The sequence below is a fragment of the Sabethes cyaneus genome, chromosome 3, assembly GCF_943734655.1.
Source record: "Sabethes cyaneus chromosome 3, idSabCyanKW18_F2, whole genome shotgun sequence".
NCBI lineage: Eukaryota > Metazoa > Arthropoda > Insecta > Diptera > Culicidae > Sabethes > Sabethes cyaneus.
Genome location: NC_071355.1, coordinates 207,247,763 through 207,267,860, shown reverse-complemented (window position 1 = coordinate 207,267,860; position 20,098 = coordinate 207,247,763). Strand labels below are relative to the sequence as shown.

General features: G+C 43.8%; 2 protein-coding genes across 2 annotated transcripts; one reads left to right on the top strand and one right to left on the bottom strand.

The window, feature by feature from the left end:
* Positions 1-4,253: 4,253 nt before the first annotated feature.
* Positions 4,254-4,925, bottom strand: LOC128743417 (DNA-directed RNA polymerase II subunit RPB9). Its single transcript, XM_053839990.1, has 3 exons — positions 4,793-4,925; positions 4,600-4,728; positions 4,254-4,535 (listed from the first exon to the last, which is right to left on the bottom strand). The coding sequence occupies exons 1-3, from the start codon at positions 4,855-4,857 to the stop codon at positions 4,346-4,348; spliced, it is 384 nt and encodes a 127-aa protein (XP_053695965.1). The 5' UTR covers positions 4,858-4,925; the 3' UTR covers positions 4,254-4,345.
* A 466-nt stretch (positions 4,926-5,391) lies between these two features.
* LOC128743117 (hsp70-binding protein 1) lies at positions 5,392-6,662 on the top strand. Its single transcript, XM_053839639.1, has 4 exons — positions 5,392-5,523; positions 5,589-5,835; positions 5,906-6,489; positions 6,555-6,662. The coding sequence occupies exons 1-4, from the start codon at positions 5,470-5,472 to the stop codon at positions 6,624-6,626; spliced, it is 957 nt and encodes a 318-aa protein (XP_053695614.1). The 5' UTR covers positions 5,392-5,469; the 3' UTR covers positions 6,627-6,662.
* The last annotated feature ends 13,436 nt before the right edge of the window (positions 6,663-20,098 follow it).

Genomic DNA, 20,098 nt, shown 5'->3' with positions numbered 1-20,098 from the left:
GCACGGTTTTCACCAAAGGTAGTCAACTCATAGGCTTCGCAGATAACTTTGATATCATAGTTAGGAACTTTGCAACGATGGAGGCAATCTTCGGCAGATTGGAAGCGGAATCTAGGAGGACTGGGCTAAAAATGAATGCGTCGAAGATCTTATAAAGCTTGATTTAGAATGGATCATTGAAAAAGCTAAAAAATTTCACAGATGGCTCCAGCATAGACATGTTCTGCCAAACACCCTCGACGAACGTCTATGACCGACTGTCAAACTGCCTTGCAATCTGATTGGTCCACCTAAAAAGACCGGTTCAGATTAACCGTTATCAACCGTCAACAACAACGGAACGGCAAGAAATTATGACGCGTAATCTGTATCAGCCTTGAAGTTTACTCTAAATATGCCACGTGGGGCTTTAGTGTTCATCTAGCGGTAAGCATGAGCAAAAGCTACTTACAATGATCCATTGGAACAAACTTTTGCTCATATTGTGGCGTTCTTGGTGGACGGATTTGGAAGTTCTTGGCGCCCACGTGCCGGAAATTTTGTTCGCTTCACCTATGTATTTTTGGCATTCCACAAAACGACTGTATTTTGTAAACAAACAACATGGAAGCCAAAAGAAGGGAAAAAATTGTGCACAGTTGTTTGGAAAATCCATTGTGGTCTGCATCTAGGTTAGCTAAACAGCTCAAATTGCCCAGATGATACCGTATGGCGCGTTATCAAACGGTTGGTGTAAGGAAACATTGACGACGATTCGGAAGCCTCAAGCTAATCATCGGAGTGTAACTGTCGACCGGAAACTGCGTGGTAAGATTTTGAAGACCATCAAGAGAAATCCCAATCTGTCGGACCGTGATTAGGCCAGAAAATTCGGTGCTGCCTATAGTACCGTGAGGAGAATTCGACTCCGGAAGGAATCAAGTCGTATCGAGCTAGCAAACAGCCAAACTGAACCATAAAGCAGAATAGTGTGGCCAAAATCCGTGCTCGAAAGCTACACGATCGGGTGCTAACCAAGTTCGACGGGTGTCTTCTGATGGACGATGAAACCTGTGTTAAGGCTGACTTCGGGCAAATGCCAGGTCAAAAATTCTACTTGGCAACGGCTCGGGGGGATGTTCCAAGCAAATTTAAATTTGTTTTTGCCGACAAATTTGCACGAAAATTTATGATTTGGCAGGGCAGCTGTGGTAGAAAAACGAAAGTTTTCGTTACGAATTAGACAATGACATCGGAACTGTACCAAAAGGAGTGTTTCCGAAAACGAATTTTGCCGTTCTTTCGATCCCACCACCATCTCGTGATGTTTTGGCCAGATTTGGCAAGCTGTCATTACAGCGTTCGTTCTAGTTAAGTCGTTCAAGAATGGTATGTAAAGAAAGTGCTCCAGTTTTTTTCCGAAAGATCTTTACCCACCCAACTGCCCCCAGTTCCGCTCTATTGAGAAATACTAGGCAATCATGAAGAGGAGACTCAAGGCAAAGGGAAAAGTTGTCAAGGACATCAATCAGATGAAGACCTGGTGGAATAAGATAGCCACAACGATGGACGAAGAAAGTGTGCGCCGCTCAATGAGCCATATTACAGGAAAAGTTCGAGTATTCCTTCGAAACCGCGACGAATAATTTTATCCGTATTTTTCTTCAAAATATGAAGAAAATGTTATATTTGTGTAAGAAAAGATCTTGAATTCAATATTGCCCCTTTTATGACTATTTAGACTACTGTGATAATCATTTAATGCAACGCACCGCATTTTGCACTGTTAATCTGACACTAGAGTGGCTTTCAGTTTAATCTACTAATGTGTTTGACTCCTTTTTCCTTCTCCTTCTTTTTCACTTCATTTTCTTTGAGCGAAATCGTTTGCGAGATTCGACTGTGATAATCGTGTAAATCGGGGTAGTCTAAATAGAGGCAAATGTCGCAATAATGAATAACTGAAATACACACAATTGTTTGTGTTCCAATACTATCTGAAACAAGCTTTTTATGAGTGGAAAAGGCTCCAGGCAGACAACATGCCCCTCCCATGGACGGTAACCGTTAACGGCGATAGAAATGGTAAAAGTGGTATTCGTGTACTTGGGATCGGTAATTACCGCAGACAAGAACATTAATAAGGGGATCCAGCGGCGCATCCAAGCCGGAAATCGGACCTACTTTGCCCTTCGCAAAACGTTCTAATCAAGAAGCATATATATGCCGCCGTACGAAGCTGACAAGGTACAAATTAGACTGGTAGTTCTTTATGGACTTGAAGCTGAAACGCTGTTCACGGATGACAAATGCGCCCTTGCTGAGCTCGAGCGGAAAGTGCTGCGGACGATATTTGGCGGAGCACAAAATGAAAGCGGAGAGTGACGAAGGCGTATGAATCATGAACTGCAGGCCCTGCTTGAAGAAATTCCAAAAAAGAGCAGGTAGGCTTCGTTGGGTTGGACACGTCGTACAGATGTCGGACGATAATGCGTTTCTTCAACAAACGGGTGAAAACGGGTTTCTTCAACAACTCCACCGGCGCCAGACAGCTCAGCGAGCTCAGCGTGCAAGATGCCTCAACCAGGTCGAAAGTGATTTGGACGACTGTATCCCGCATTCTGGTTATCACCAAGTTGAAGTACATGGGATTGGACTACAAAATGGCCTACAGGATGAGCAATGGAACGCGTATACGTTTACGTCGTAGTGAGCTCTGCTTACTTTTGAACTTTTCATGTTCCATCCAGCGAATCCCAAGGCAGCGTGCTCGGGTCATTGCTCTTCAACATTTTTATAAAAGACTTACGTGCTCTTATGTCGTTCTCTATGATTCTTTAACATCTTCGCAAGTGATTTAGGTGCACTTATATCGTCTCCTACACTATCGTTCGAACTCCTACAAAAATGAGGACAACGATACTGCAGTTGTACATGTTGAAACTGAAGGCAAGGTAACAACAAAACAGAAAGGTTGGCCGATTTGTTGGTTCCTTGAAGCGAGGACTCAAAAAGGTATGTCCATGAAACCAGCTTAAGATCAAACCATCTCAAATGAGATTCAGAGCACGCTGTTTTACCGGACACTGAGCAGTTATGTCCTGTTAATGCAGAATATTATGACGGTAACAAGAAGTCTCGGGAATCAGGCGTGACCATCGAGCGTAAAAGATCCGTAAATTATAACGTGAGGCTAGTATTTCTTCCACCTTTTCCAGATTAAGATACCACTTCTGTTCATGAAGACGCCAACCCTGTTCCTCAACCCGGCGAAAACATTTCCTTGTCGAATGAATCAGTTACCTAAGATATCGGCCAAGGGTGAGATGTACCACACTTAAACAGTTCGGTAAATTTTACCGAAATTTACCGACCGAAATTTTACCGGTAAAAATTTCGGTCGTGCATATCGACGTTTACGGATCTTCAGTAACGTTTGGTAACATAAAAAATTCTACCGAACGTTCAGCTGTTTAGATTTCGGTAAAATTTTACCGAATTCGGCGCTTTTTTTTAAGTGTGAGCCGAGCAGACCGTGATAATGCGGTTCGCTACGGTAGAAGAAAAAGAAAATCTTTTCTATTAATTCTGTCAGGAAATTCTGAATAATAGAGACATACATTCAAGTCGGTTTCTATTTTAAATCGTAAAATATGCATAGGTATATCAAAAGTAGGTAAAAATAAATGATTCGAAAACCAAATGCATGAAAGTAGGAGGTTCAAAGGAGACGCGCGCCTTTCATAGGTAGACGAGCTAGAAGTGGTGGGTAGATGAGCACGTGCATTTAGGATTCAGGTGACCGCGAACTACAACACTAGTTAGCGGTGAGATTGCTCACAGTCCTTTTTTACTTACCACGCTGATAAAGGTTAAAGGTCGTTATCGAAATACGCGTATCTGTGAAGGTCGCATCAGTATAGTATAATTGTAAGAAACTTTTCTCGGTTATTTGTGAATTTTACCAAGACGCTTGAAAATAATTCACTTGCCACAAATATTGAGATAAATCGGTTCATCCATAGAACCATCATCCATAGATTGCATACAGAAAATTGAAATTTTTTAGGCAAAAGCTGGTAAACCTGAAACTGATTATTTTTACCAGACTTCTCATGTCTTTTAACAATAGTAAAGTGTCTATATTGTTTGTTTGTATGTACCTACTTGAATAGGTTTGGTACTATAGCTTACTATAGCTTAGCTGCATCTATGAAAATTTGTTTGTTGAGTCGTTAAATTCTATAGGCTAATATGAAACAATTTTTCACGGTTTCTACGTATATTTAATATTCTTAGATTACTTTTCCGTAAAAATCTTCCGGAACTGGATATTATCATGTTTCTCCGCTCGCTTTATCGCCACTTACTCTGTCCAGCGGTGGCAGCAATTCGGATTGGTACATACATAGTACAGTCTCATTTCTTCTTCAGCTCGACGAGTTTGTGCCTGGAAAAATACTGCCTCCCGGTGTGAACATTTTGGGCAAGCGTGTTCCTCGGTACGTGGAAGGGTTGGATCCGATATCACATCCGGAACAATGTGAGTCAATTCACTGAAACAAGCAAGAAGTAAAATTCAACAGAGCTTCAAACATATTGATCCCAGTTGATACTTACTCGATTTCGTGCATAATTTTGTTAACGTAGATACAGTTTGAATCTGCTTCCTGCTTGTAATCGCAATTGCGGCACGCATAAAGCAAAATTTTATTTTCCTTGTCCTCCTTCGGGTATAACATGTTATTGCTATAAAATAGAGCGGGTAAGTTAATCATTGTTTTCGTCGTAACATTTGGCATCACCGACTTACCATTCCTGACAAAACCGAATTCCAACGAAACCGGGCCCGTCATCGTGAGCAGCATCGTAAGCCATATTTTATAAATTGTATTATTTTTTCCCGTAATTCACGTAAAAATTGAATAAAACCCGAACGCAGCGTTACAGCTTGACTCACTCGTACAAACTACAAAACAATATGTTTACGTTTGACAGTTAACCTAACCTCTGTTCTGATGTCTGCTTGTCGAACCGGTTATATTCAGCTCGATGTGCACTACCTAAAGAGGTAATGAGAAGTGTTGCCTGACTTGATTAGCTTGAAACGGAAAGTTCTGGAACTTTACCTATAAAAAATATAACGAATTTGTTCACTTTCACAAATTTTTATGTGCCTGTTAGTGATCTGTTGAAATCTGCATGCCTAAGTAAATTCAGTTGTGACCTTGACCTGTGATTCAAATTATAACAATAACTGCAAAACTAAAATATCTGCGTATTTGCCAGTGCCAGCCATCAGCGATACTAAATATGCTAACTTGTTTCATTTGACTGCGAATTCTTTGAATTTGCCCCAATTTACTCCAAACGTGCTTTCAGTTTGTTATTGCGCAGACAAAAACACAAGACGTCTTGTAATAATTATTTATCTGATTCATTTGTACGAATTGTAAATTACTTTTCACAAGATTGTAAAAAACTAATAACATGTCGGACGGTGGAGAAAATCCCGATCAACCACGGCAACCGCGAAATATGCAGGTAAGCGCAAAACGTGTAAGTTTTTGAATTCATTTCAATATTTATTGCCAATTTGTCCGAAAAAGGGTCTTCTGAAGTTTGCCATGGAAGCAACACAGTCCGAGGATGCTCCTAATCCAGCGCACGTGGATGCGATGGACCCTGAACGAAGGCAGTTTCTAGAAGCCGCCTTGAAATCTCTTACGGTGGATGTTATACATGAAATCGAAAAAGCCATGAAAGTATTGACGGATCCGGAAGCGGCAGACGAAGACAAGGCAGAAGCTTTAGATGTTATCATCGATTTCGTTCAAGACATCGATGCTGCCAATGGTATGTACATATATTGTTGATTAACTAAGGGAACCGTATCAATAAATTATTCGTTTTTTTTGTGTTCTAGATTTTTACAAAGTAGGTGGATTTGTTATAATTCAACCGGGTCTTGATTCGTCTAGCAGCGAAGTTAGAACGGGAACTTTACGGCTAGTTGCTGAACTGTCCCAAAACAATCCCACCTGCCAGCAGCATCTGTTGGAAGCAAACATTCTACCGCGGTTGGTTGAACTACTTTCGGATGAAGCAACGGTGGCCGTCCAAGCGATGCATGCAATATCTTGTCTCGTTCGGCATTATGAACCCTGTCTTGCTGCCTTTATAGAAATGGGTGGACTCGAATGTTTGCTTGGTTGCATACAGACGGATAACGACAAACTTCGGATTAAATCTTCTTTCCTTATGTCTAATCTATGCACTGAGTTTGCTGCCGTGAGGGACGAATTCATTAAGCTAAACGCTGTGGAGGGTGTAATAGCGTCGATTCGCCCTTCCAAGGAATACGAACCGAAACTTGAGACAGCTTTGTCGACGTTGAATGTTTTGACGGAAAGCTCGGAAGCTGTCATTCGTTGTCAGGAGGCGAATTTAAAACTGAAGTCTAAGCTGGAAACGATACTGAAACTCAACAATGGGAAAGATGAGTGTTTGGTAAAAGCATTTTTAACTTCCCTGGCTAATTCGAATACTTCTTAATAAATATTCTTTCGTTTTAGGAACAAATTGAGTACGCTAACACGCTTCTTAAACGCTGCTTTGCGACAGAGCATGGCTTAACCGACCGTTAAAAATCAAGTGAATACTAAATGGTCTCTAGAATCAATTGAAGATTGTTTTTCATTATTGTCACAAGGCCTGTGTATAGATTGAGCATCGATAGTCTATCTGGCGTCATCTATATGACGTAAATTATTGGAGAATCAACGATAAAGTTGGGAGAAAATTTCATTTATTTCTAGCCTACATTCCCGATTCGACGGTTATAATCGGGAATTCTACTAAGACGCTCAACTACCATCAACCGTGAATTTTTAGTGATCAACACGATGGACAGAGATGGTTAGCGTGATTGTCTCATTTTTCATCTTGACTGCTATAAAATGTCATTCTAACTTGAGTAACCATAACCAAATGGATGTTTTTAGATTTGACAAATTCCATTCGTTTTTAATTTGCTAATCGATTTCAAATGTTTTTGTTCTTATGCAGAATAAATACAGGGGTTAGACAAAGTGATCGGGACAGGCAAAATTTTAATGAAATTCAAACGGCCATAACTTCCACAAAATTGGACATTTTAAAATGAAACTAATTGCATTCGACGGGGAAAGCTTTCTAGTTTTACTAAAATATTTCAAGATTCGGAATAGTCAGCGGACACCGGAGATATTCCGGGTTATCTGGGAGTATGTCAAAAACTGATTTTTTTCATCGCCTGTATCATAGTTAATATATTGTCCTCTGCGGCCGCAACGTCATTTACGCCTTCTACGTAACCGTTCATCGCACTAATTATGATCAGCACGAACCCATCCGTCGTTAAGTTTTGGCATATGACGAATTTAATGTTTGTGGGTATAAAATGGGGAAGGCAAATGAGGAAGCGTCCAACATATCTCCAGCCATCCCTACCCGGTAATGCTCTATAGCTAGGCAAGGAGGTGCGACGATGGGTGGTTCAAGGCTGCCTGATCTCAAAACTGCGGGTTTGGATGACGGCTGAGCCACACGACCTTGTTAGTAGGTAAGCTTAACAGAAGTTATTTTATTGATTTGCGAATTTGGTTTTTTTTTCGGCTGGACAGTCAATTGGCACAGCAAAACGACACTTTATTTTTTCTATGCCCGACGTTTCGATGTATTTGACATCTTTTTCAAGGGGTTAGAACCACGTATCGTCTTTTGCCTGGTGGCTTCTGCTGAAGGCTTAAACTAGTCCCATCTACTCGCATTACTAGCATTAACCGAGTGTATCTGAACGAAATTTTGGCGGATCGTTTAAACATACACCCTGGCTGAATCGGAACACTGCTTGGCTAACGTTGCCAAGCCAACTCCCCCTTGAAAAAGATGTCAAATACATCGAAACGTCGGGCATAGAAAAAATAAAGTGTCGTTTTGCTGTGCAAATTGACTGTCCAGCCGAAAAAAAACCAAATTCGTGAATCTTCAACAGTCGATAGCTCCAAGTTTATTATTTATTGATTTGTTTCGTTTAAGCTCATGGAGCAAGCACCTCCTACTGTACAGTGAAAACTCGTGCCAAAGAAATTTTAAATAATGCTCATGGATACCAGAAGAAAAAATTAAATTAATGATGGAAGCACTCATGTAATCTCAAATAATGCAACTCTATTCCATTCGAAGGACTGCTGGTGAGATTGTTCTATTTTTGTCCAGATATATTCATATAATACATTTTTTTTACATTGCCATATACCATCATTATCGTAAAGGGGAAGGAGCATCAGGGTATCGAATGAATCGAAGACTGGATGAGGGATGTGGTAACCAGCCCAAGTCATATAAGGTCGGAGAGGATTTTGACGCGCCCTTCTAGCACACAAATCATCACGCAAGAAACCAAAAGTCTATGCTGGAAGGAGTGTCTTGTATTCCCGTGGAATCATATAAGTGACATTGCTTATAGATTCATCCAACCCCTTTTGGTCCTTCACGAATAGCATTGACATGAAAGTTGCTGGGTAGATACATTCGATTTTGCAGTAATTCTACTTGCATACAATGGGAAACTCTTGAGGTGATGTTGGCTATCCCCATACATACATACATACCTAATTTTCTATAGCACTTGTCGGTTTATACTATCATATGCGGCTTGAAAGTTGATGAATTTGTGAGGAGTGGGGATTCAGAATTCGCAGCACTTCTGGGTATGGGTATCTACAGCAAAGTAAAGATCGATCCATTTTAACAACAACATACAATGACCTCTCCACAAATCTATCGGCAGATGGCGGCAGTCGACGTAAGATTACTTGGGAAAGCATTTTGTAGACGCCATTCAGGATATTGATCTCTCGGTAGCTCGTACGAACCAGCTTGTCGCCTTTCTTGTAGATATGACAACTAATAATCTGGCACAGCTGGCCGGGCTTGTCCGGGCATCTCCAGGCGCTGCAGTTATTTTTTTCGGTGCTTTTTCCAAATTATTTTATCTAAAACTTTATTGTTTCTAAAGCAAAACATTAACAATTATTAAAGCGTTCAAACCTGCCCACAACTTAGTAATTTTTTTGTTTTATTGCATACATTCCAATCGAACATTACCTTCTTATGATGTATCCAGTTTTGAATCACGATGGAGCAACGCCACCGGAGAAAGATGGCAAGAGTAAGAGTGGAAATGAGCCCCGTGATAAAAAATATGCATTGCGTGAGACCAAAAACCGCCTGCCTGCGTGATGGACATAAATGTTGCTGCGGTAGCAGCAGCAGCAGCATCGTTCCATTCTGCACTGAGAGATACCCCGTCTTGCTTCAGACAAGGCCCAACGAAGTGCGCTTACCTTACCTACATATACGTATGCAAAAACGGAGAAAATGTTCAGCTTGGTGATTGTCCCACGGTTTGCAGATGGCGGTTTTTTTCGTTTTCCGGTGCTTGAGTTCGGTATCATGGTGGGATTTATAGATGACGGTGAAAGTTTGTCTGCTGGAGATCAGCTGGCGGATTATACCATTCTGTACAAGTAGCACAGTTGTCGACCTGGTAATACGCAGCAGGATATAATGGTCGGCTGGTGGAAATGTTTATTTAGCCATTATTTGTAGTGAGAAATATAAATAACATTCAAATTCATTGCTTTAGATCGAAATCAAAATGAACATAGATGATATTTTGTCAACTCTACCTACGTCAAACACTTCAAAAACCAATACAACAAATCGATTGATTAAAACCATTGAGTTGCACTATCGAGCAAAGCGGGTTTTGTTGGCTGGACAGAAGTCAACGCACTTTTCACCGAGCGACAAAGTCTACCACCGGTTCACCGTTCAACGTTTATGGAAAGCACCGACAGTACCTAGTATGAAAACAAAAGTACAGCGTGCGGCATTCGTGCACTTCACGGTTCGATGAGGCGTCTGTTAAAAGGAAGGTACACGCCTCCTCCTGCACTGTCCTAGTACTCATATAACATATTAGATATTTTACCATGGGCCGCGCCGTACCGTGTGGTGTCTCGGGTGGTATATGCACATGCGATTAAAGTTTGTAATTGCAAATTGTAATTGGTATGTTGTTCTGACCTCACACCGACTCCCGCTCTCAGGCAGCGTGAATGCGCCCGACAGATGCGTAGACCCGCTCATCTGTTTTTCCTCATATGCGTACAATATGTTGAGTCGGTTTTATTTAAAGAGAATTATACCTGGAATTTTACAATAAAATTAATTGCCCGCTTGTCGCTGGGTATGTTAACATGCAAGTTTAACATTAAGTATTGAATTAACTGTATCAATTACATATGAACATGTTTGTTTGTTTGTTTGTATGAAATCAATAGAGGAACAGTACAAATTTACATTACCACCTAGTATAATATGCAGATGTTAAAAATCTTATGTCCTATTAGGACATGTCTACTCTGAGAAAACTTCCGACAATTTCGTATTTCTATCAATCTTTTTAGTCTGATATTTTCTGAAATTGTCTGAAACTAAAACGTGAAAACGAAATTAATGTTCTCAGCTTTAAGGATGCGCACAGGAGCACAGCACAAATGCAAACAACTGCTCGACCTACTTTCGAATCGGAAATTGCAGCTGACCCCAAGATGCAAAGGGTTAAGCGGTCTATTTGGTTGCTTACAGGCATAAAAATAATGGTAGCCTTCTTACAAATGAATCCTTCGGATGCTACTACGGCTGGCCAGCATCGTACTTTCTGGCGATATGCAGATCCAAACGTTTTTTTTTGGGTAGGAAGAACTGGACTAGATATATCGCTGTTGGTGGTACTGGCTGGTGGTTGGTGGCTGGCTTTTTTAGACAACATACACCACATACAAATTGATTGGTTTGTCCGAACCAATGCCTATTTGATTTTTTTAAATATTTCATACATGCACCCTAGCATTAATCAATCTTCAGAGAAAATGTGTATTTTAATTTGCAGTATAACTTTGTAGAACATTTGAAGGCACTAAAAAAATCGTGTACAAAGTTATTAGGGTAGCCAACGTATTTTGGACCCCAGCAGCAGCTGTACCTAATTTGCACATTTACAGCAAATGGATTTAAATCAAATGGAAGCGTCAAAATTATGTACAGCTGCTTACTTACTTACTGACTTACGTGGCTTGCCGTAAGACAAAGCCTGTTGAATAAAGTTTCACCAGTTAAACTTCTGCGGCTGAGGCGGTAGTCTGACAGACACCGAAAATCAGACTAATGCAAGAGAAGCGTTATGTATTGTATTTCGATTCGGAATTTTACAGTGTCTTCCCGACTCATATCTGCGGTTTTATTACATCCAATAGGTTGCTAAATATAGGTTCTCAATTCTTAAACACTTAAAATCAGAATATATATTAAGTTAAGTTTAGGTGTTCAGCAGACTACCACGTCAGCAAAATCTTTAAGATTAGGGCACCCCAGCCGCAGAAGGTTAACTCGATTGTGGGATACCGCGGTCCAATTCCTCGGATACCGAGTACTCACCGCCAAATCTTGCACCACTTGGTCTAACTATCTTGCTCAATGCGCTCCTGGCCGTCTTGTTCCTACTAGAATTGAGACAAACACCATCTTTGCAGGGTAGTTGTCCAGCATTCTTGAAACATGCCCTGCTCATCGTATCCGTCCAACTCTAGCCACCTTTTGGAAGCTGGGTTCGCCATAGAGCTGTGCAAATTTATGGTTCATCCTCTGCCTCCATACTCCGTTCTCCTGTACGCCGCCAAAAATTTGTATTTGTATTTGTTCTGACTTTTGTAGGCTTTTTGCCCTTAACGGGAAACTAGCAGTCATTAACTTTTCGTCGGAGAGCCCAATTTCGAAAGCAGTTTTTGGGCCCAGAAGCGGGGTTCTGTTTATAGAAATGTATTCACTGCATTCTTCTTGCCAATCTGTTTCAAACAAAAAACCTGTTTTCGAAATTTGCAGAATCGATGACGACTAATTTCACCTTAAGCAATAATTAAATTACAGTTATAAATTAAACATTGACTTAAATAATTATAAATACATAAAATCTAAACACTATATAATTGACTCGGTAGTACAGACTAAGTCTTCGTCTTAACATATTCGGTGTCATATCCAAAGTTATAATATTCTGAAGTCCGTTAAACTCGTGCATGAACCTGCATGTCGCTTCATGCTGCGTATAGTTTCTGCTGCGTAGAGGAGGCTCGAATGTTTTGCGCCGACAAAGTACAGCGGGACTCCTATTTAAACTTTATTTGTCGCTTAACACTTGGCTTCTTACTCGACCAGACAATACATTTACAAAGAAGACAACATCCGTTATTTTATGTCTGGCGGTCACGGTATCCAGATCGACAAGCATACAAAGTTGCTCATATGCAGGGAGGTGGTTGTTGTTCCGTACTAAGTTCCTTAATGTAAATCTCACGATTTTTTTTCTGAATGCCTTCCAAACGGTTTATTTGATAAGAGTACTGCGGCCTCCAGACGGTACTCGCAAAATCCAGCTTGGATCGGACTAAGCCAATAAATATAGCTAGCAAAGCATGCGGATCGGTAAGTTCGCGACCAAATCGGCGCACTAGTGCAAACATTCTTTAACCAAATTATTTATATGGCAGTTGAACGAGAGCTTTTCATCGAATATAACTCCTAAGTCTCGTATCACTGTCACTCGCGGGATATTTGTTTCTTCGTAGCTATAATCAAATACAATTGGCGCTGATCTTCTTGTAAACGTCAAAACAGAACATTTCCTGGGATTCACTGACAACCCACAGGCAGCACAGAATCTGCCAAAGTAAACTAGATCTTGTTGCAGGATAAAACATTCTTTGGTGGTTTTTACTGGTAAGAATAGTTTGACATCATCGGCGTATACCAGAATATTTGCTTCTACGACGAAAGTGGAAAGATTGTTCATCACTAGTACGAAGAGTAACGGACCTAGGTGCCTTCCTTGCGGCATACCTGAGTTTACGATGAACGGCTGTGAAACTTCGCCATTTTCACATACTGCGTTCTGCATGTTAAATATGAGTTTAACCAGTTTAGCAGTGAGCCTGTTATGCCGAAATCATGAGCTGCATCGAGTACACTACCAATTCCTACTGCATCAAAAGCTTTACTCATGTCCGTGTTAATACAGTCTACTTGATATCCTCTTGATATGTAATCTGACACGGTTGTATGGAATTCACACAGGTTCGTTACGACTGATTTACCCTTCAGAAACCTATGCTGAATCGATGATATTTGCCCATATACAGCACTCGTGCGCTAATTGCACGTCCTCTAACTGCACCGTCTTTTAATTGCACGTTCGCTAGTTGCACGATCGTGTAACTAAAAAACAGTTATCTGTCAAACTACACGTGGCTTTCCAGGTGGTTGCTATAAACAAAAATGCAGCGTTGCCGAATGCAAACTCTCTATCTCTGCATTGCGTAGATATATAACAAACAAATTCATGCAAATTTGGCTAAACTTTGACTAATTGAACACATATTCATTAGGCTTTTAGTTCGTTTGTAAAAATTTAGATGTTCTTCCCAAAATTTAGCGTACGTGTGAATGCATGTGAAGAGTTCTTTACAGTGATAACGCATCACGTTTTACAATAAATATTGGCAACTATCGTGCAATTAAAAAACGAAATTCGCTAATCGCATCGCCTCATTCGTGCAATTAGCGAACGAGTGCTGTACTTTGTCATATAGACTTTCGTATACGATTGCCTCGAACAAATTAGGAATAGCCGACTGAATAATTGTTCTTAGCACTCGTCTTTCGAAAACTCCGAGCACTCGCAGGTTCTCCTCGAGCATTGTCCAACAACCAGTCTAATAAGCATCTGCTCTACCGCAAATTTCTTATGTAGCCTGTAATGTGCACGACTTCCGCTGATAATACGCCCCCGAAAACTCATCGCCGTCGATTATTATACTACTGCCCAAGCTGCGTCGCCATCGGTCGGCCTCGGTTCCGCTGGCCAGCATGGGAAGGGTATCACACATCAAATTGCATCACGGAAAAAATGCTGTAGAAATTAACTCATTGAGTATTTTCTCTTGAAAATTTGGGTAGAAGTAGTTTAGAGTCTATTGTTTACACTGTATTTTTATCACTGTCAGTTTTTCGAAAATTGGAAAAATAGCGTTACCCGTCGTCGGCAACGTCGCGAATTTATTTTGCGCAAGTACCTAAAAAATCTTTAAGTCTCTTATCGACACTTCGGAAAACAACTCGGAATCGTCAGTCAAGGGTGAGTCGTGTGATTAAACGTTACTACAAAACTCTGAGCATCGAATGGAAAGAGAAATGCGGCCAGAACGGATGTTCTATTAGACACATTCTAGCGTTACGGGACACCATGCCCACCACGCCAATCAGTTCCTATTTCACCAAAACCCTGGAATTAAACTGGAAAGTAACGTTCCCTTTAGTCACTAATTTTACAAGTTACTTGGCAAAAATTTGGTAAAACAACAACCAATTTACACGGCTAAAGAGGTTGCTAATTGTGTCCCGTTACGCTGGAATGTGTATAAGCGTGTCGTGAAAGTGTTTAAACGGAATCCCAATGTATCAGTCAGGGATATGACCAAAAAGTTGAATCTGTCCAAGTCTTTCGTTCAGACCCAAGTAACAACGGTAGCTGAATTGCAAGAGCAATGGCTGTTTACGGGTTGGTTTAAGGCGATCAAAGCTGCATAAAGTAAGCACTTAAATGGTGTTCAAATAAGCGATGTTTAAGCTACTTTAAGTTTTTCAAACCAGTTCTCTCCCAAAAGCTGATAATCAAGCTTAACAAGCGGATTTTTTCTGCAAAATAATCCGCTTCTAAACAGTCATAAACATCAAACCATTTTACGGCTGCTTAAAGGTGTTAAAGTGTAGAGTAGAGGCTTTCATTAGGCTCACAGCTTTCAAACTACTTTAAGGCTGCTTAAAGGTGTTAAAATGGCTTTACAAACTACTATCAAGTTTTCATTCGACTCACAGCACACATACTGTCAGATCAGAGAATTTCGTAATTCGGCTGACAGCAAAAGTTTATCAGTTATCGACATTATCGACTGCTTTCTGGTGTTAAGATATTCCCACTGTCTGTTCTATAGATGCAGATGGGGCAGATCATACGGTGAGTGCTCATGGACCAGAAGATGGCGGGTTCAATTCCCGAAAAAACACATGCATTTTTAATTAGCTTACTTATACGAATTAAAGTTATCAGAAATTTAAAATATCGCGTTCGACAGATGATTCATAGCAAAATAAAAATGACGCGTTCCATTTTTTTAAATTTAGAAATAGATTTTTTTTTGCTGCATAGAGGTGGATGAAACGTTGATTAAGCGACTGGAAGAGTATATTGCATGCGAAGGCTGAGTGTAAACTCTCCGCCTGCAAATGACGGATCTCGGTAGAAGCATGTTCGATGAACCTGAAAATACCGAGAACCTGAGCAGAGGGTCCAAAGCCCCCAAAGGAGGATGGTTTTAATAGCTATTATCCATGGCTAAAAGTAAAAACATGAATGGATAAACCCCTAATCCAAGGTGTCATGCGACCCGTGCCGAGGGATGAATGGTGGGGGGGGGGGGGGGTTCTATAAATACTCAGCCTCAAACGGAGCCTGTGGAGTACCAGAGCGCCCTCCACAGTAATCAGCCCTTACCGCATCATGAGGGGCTCTGATGTGGCGGACTTTTCTTTCCCCTCAACTCGTGGGATTCTTATGGAAGACAAAATCAAAAATACAACAAGTGTGGATACGGTGGAAAACCCGTTCGTTAGAGGAGGCATTCAGCGTTCTCCACCAAGGGTGGAGAAGGATGCAACTAGGAGCGCTAGTGTGGGTGGCAAAGGCAGCGGTATGCCTACCACGCCGGACACAGCGATGAACGGCCCAGCGCTTATCAGGGCGATGGAGAAAAATAGAGACGCTGTACCTAAAGTGGTAGCAGCGTCACAGCAGCTCGAGGTAATAATCGAGTTTACGTCAGGTCGCGGCAATTTCTCCAAGGACCTGAAGCAGAGCTTGCTCATGCTTCGGAGAACCTTGAATGCAGCGACCAAAACGCACAACGACCTCGTGGCGCGTGCAGGAGAGGCTAAGAAGGTGACCGTGAAGGCGTCGAAGGCAGTACAAACGGACGCTTGCCCGTTGACGGAGTGTCGTAACGCGGCCCAGGAGGCTACGGAAAGCGCTACCAGCAGCGGTAAGGCATCCGCCAAGCGCCCGAGACAGTCCCTGGGGGATAGCACCCCTGGCGGACCGAAAAAACGCCTGATCGGTAAAAGCCCTCAGGCTAGCGGGTTGGCAGAGCTAACCGATGAACCAGCGGGAAGCTCCAAGACAGGTGGCCCGTGGACCGAGGTTAGGGCCAAGAGAAAAGGCGGAGGAGGCTCCAGTAAAAAAACTGCTCCACCTAAACCGGCAAGAAAGCGAGCGAAGAAGGGCGACGCTCTTATCCTGAACACCGACGGGTCGAAATACTCGGAGGTTCTGAAGGCCATGAGAGGAGACGCCCTACTCAAGGATCTGGGCGCGGACGTACGGAGCATCCGCCGCTCACGCACGGGCGATATGATCCTCGAGTTAAAGAAGGACGCCACAAAGAAGAGTTCCGCATACAAGCCCATAGCGGAAGGAGTGCTCGGGGACGGAGTGAAGGTACGTGCTCTCACACCAGAAGTGACTCTCCAGCTTAAGAACCTGGACGAGATCACCGAAGTGCGTGAGGTCGTACAAGCTCTCAAAGAGCAAAGTGGAGTGGTGGTGCAACCGAGGCGGTTCGCCTACGCAAGGGTCCGGCCGGGACCCAGGTAGCCACCATACGACCGCTGATTGATGGAAACAAAGCCCTGAAAGCTGCTAGGCTAAAAGTGGGGTGGTCGGTATGCCCACTGAGCGTGTCCAAGCAGTCGGAAGCTTGCTTCCGGTGTTTCGAGCACGGACATAAAGCCTGGAACTGCAAGGGGCTAGATAGGAGCCAGTTGTGCAGGAGATGTGGCAGTGCTGGCCATAAAGCAAAGGACTGCGCGGAGCCTCCTAAGTGCCTGATCTGTACCGGTAAACGGGACGCAAAGCACGTAACGGGAGGTCCAAGGTGCCCGGCCGGTGTGCCGGCGACTAAGCCACGTTCATAGTGCAAGTGACACAACTCAACCTGAACCACTGCAGCACAGCTCAGCAGCTGTTACACCAAGCAGTTTCTGAGTCAGCAATGGACATTGCCATAGTCTCGGATCCATATCGCGTCCCTGCCGGAAACGGCAACTGGGTCTCGGATAGGTCTGCGACGGCGGCTATATGGACAACCAGCAGGTTCCCGGTTCAGGAGGTTGTGTCAACTGCAGACGAGGGATTTGCGGTTGCCAAAGTGGGTGGAGTGTTCTACTGCAGTTGTTATGCTCCGCCGAGTTGGTCTATCGAGCAGTTTACGCGGATGGTAGACCGAGTATCAGTTGTGCTGACTGGTTTAAGGCCGGTGGTTGTGGCGGGCGACTTTAACGCTTGGGCGGTAGAGTGGGGAAGTCGTCGCACGAACCATAGGGGTCGGATTCTGTTTGAAGCTCTGGCAAAGCTCAACGTAGATCTGGCCAACGTCGGCAACACAAGTACCTTCAGTAGGAACGGTGCGGAGTCTATCATCGACGTGACTTTCGGCAGTCCTGGTCTGATAGGAGACTGGCGGGTAGATAATGGCTACACTCACAGTGACCACCAGGCGGTCCGCTATGGTGTCGGTCAGATAACGAGGCGGCAGGCGGCGAGTAGGGCCAACACTCCAACCACCCGTGGATGGAAGACATCATACTTCGATCCCGAAGTATTTGTGGAAGCGATCCGGAGAGAGTGCGGTGATCGCGGTATGCCCGATCCGAACGCTGATCATTTGGTTGAGGTACTGTCGCGAGCATGTGACGCTACCATGCCTAGGAAAGGTCGTCCTAGGTATGGCAGGTCACCGGCTTACTGGTGGACAGATGAAATTGCGGAACTCCGCGGAGCGTGCTTTCGTGCGAGGAGAATTATGCAAAGAGCTCGTTCGGATGAAAGCAGGGCTGAACGTCGAGTAGCACTTGCTGCTGCACGCGCAGCGCTTAAGAGCGGGATAAAAGCTAGTAAACGAGACTGCTTTGAAAGGTTATGTGCTAGTGCCAATGCGAACCCGTGGGGTGATGCCTACAGAGTCGTAATGGCAAAGACCAAGGGTGTGATGGCGCCCGCTGAGCAATCGCCAGAGATGCTGGAGCGGATCATCGAGGGCCTCTTTCCGCGCCACGAGCCAAGGCCCTGGCCCCAGGCCGCTGAGTCGTCCCACGGCCGACGTTCCAGTATCTCAGACCATAGCGTAGGATGGTCGGCCTCCCAGCCGAACATCCAAAGTAACGTGGGCGACGGCGGTTTGGAGGTCGGGGAGGAAGTGACGGTTACGAACGAGGAACTCATTGATATCGCTAAATCCCTAAAGGTGAGCAAGGCACCGGGGCCAGACGGTATCCCGAATATGGCCATTAAAGCGGCTATTTTAGAGGATCCCGAATTATTCGGGGCAGTAATGAATAGATGCCTGGAAGCTGGCCACTTCCCGGACAGATGGAAGCGACAGAACCTGGTCCTATTGCCGAAGCCGGGAAAACCTCCGGGTGTCCCCTCGTCATATAGGCCGATCTGTCTACTCGATACTGCCGGCAAGGTGCTGGAGAGGGTTATCCTTAACAGACTCGTACAGTACACGGAGGGTACAAACGGTCTGTCAAGGAACCAATTCGGCTTCCGAAAAGGCAAATCTACGGTGGATGCCATCTTGTCTGTCACTAAAACAGCCGAGGTGGCAATCCAGCCCAAGAGGACAGGTATTCGTTATTGCGCAGTTGTCACGCTCGACGTGAGAAATGCGTTTAATAGCGCTAGCTGGGACTCCATAGCCAGCTCGCTTCGGAACGTCCAAGTGCCGGTGTCGCTGTACAGAATTCTGGAAAATTATTTCCAGAATCGTGTGCTATGCTACAACACGGAGGAGGGTCAGAAATGCGTTCCAATCACCTCAGGGGTTCCGCAAGGTTCCATACTGGGCCCGGTGTTGTGGAACGTCATCTATGACGAGGTGTTGAAGCTAAAGTTTCCGGTAGGGGTGGCGATTGTCGGCTTTGCGGACGATATCACCTTGGAAGTCTACGGTGAATCTATCAGAGAGGTTGAGTTGACGGCTGCCCACTCTATAAGCATTGTTGAAGATTGGATGCGATCCAGGAAACTGGACCTAGCGCATCATAAAACGGAGGTTATCGTGGTTAACAACCGCAAGTCGGTGCAGCAAGCAAATATCAGTGTCGGGGACTGCACTATTTCGTCAACGCGGTTCTTAAAACTCCTTGGAGTCATGGTCGACGACAAGCTCAAGTTCGGGAGCCACGTCGACTATGCCTGCAAGAAGGCTTCCACAGCTAGTTCGGCATTGTCTCGTATGATGTCTAATAGCTCTGCGGTATATGGCAGCAAGCGAAGGCTTTTAGCCAACGTGGTCCAGTCCATACTCAGGTATGGCGGGCCGGTGTGGTCATCGGCGTTAGGTACCAAAAGCTATCTAGCCAAGCTGGAAAGCACCTATCGTCTCATGTGCTTAAGAGTGGCGAGTGCGTACCGCACAGTTTCACATGACGCAATCTGCGTCTTAGCGTGTATGATGCCTATTGGTATCATCATCAGCGAGGACGTAGAGTGCTTCAACCAACGTGGAACTAGAGGCATACGGAGTACCACAAGATCGGCCTCGATGATCACATGGCAGCGGGCATGGTCTGATTCCACAAAACGCCGGTGGACACATAGACTTATCCCGGAACTATCCGGATGGGTCAACAGGCGTCATGGCGAAGTCAACTTCCACCTGACACAGATTCTGTCAGGGCATGGTTGTTTTAGACAGTATCTGCACAAATTTGGGCATGCGGAGTCCCCCGAGTGTCCCGAATGCGCGGACGTTGAGGAAACTGCAGAACATGCTTTCTTCATATGCCCTCGTTTCGAGGGCGTGAGAAGCAACATGATGGAAGTTAGCGGACAGGACAC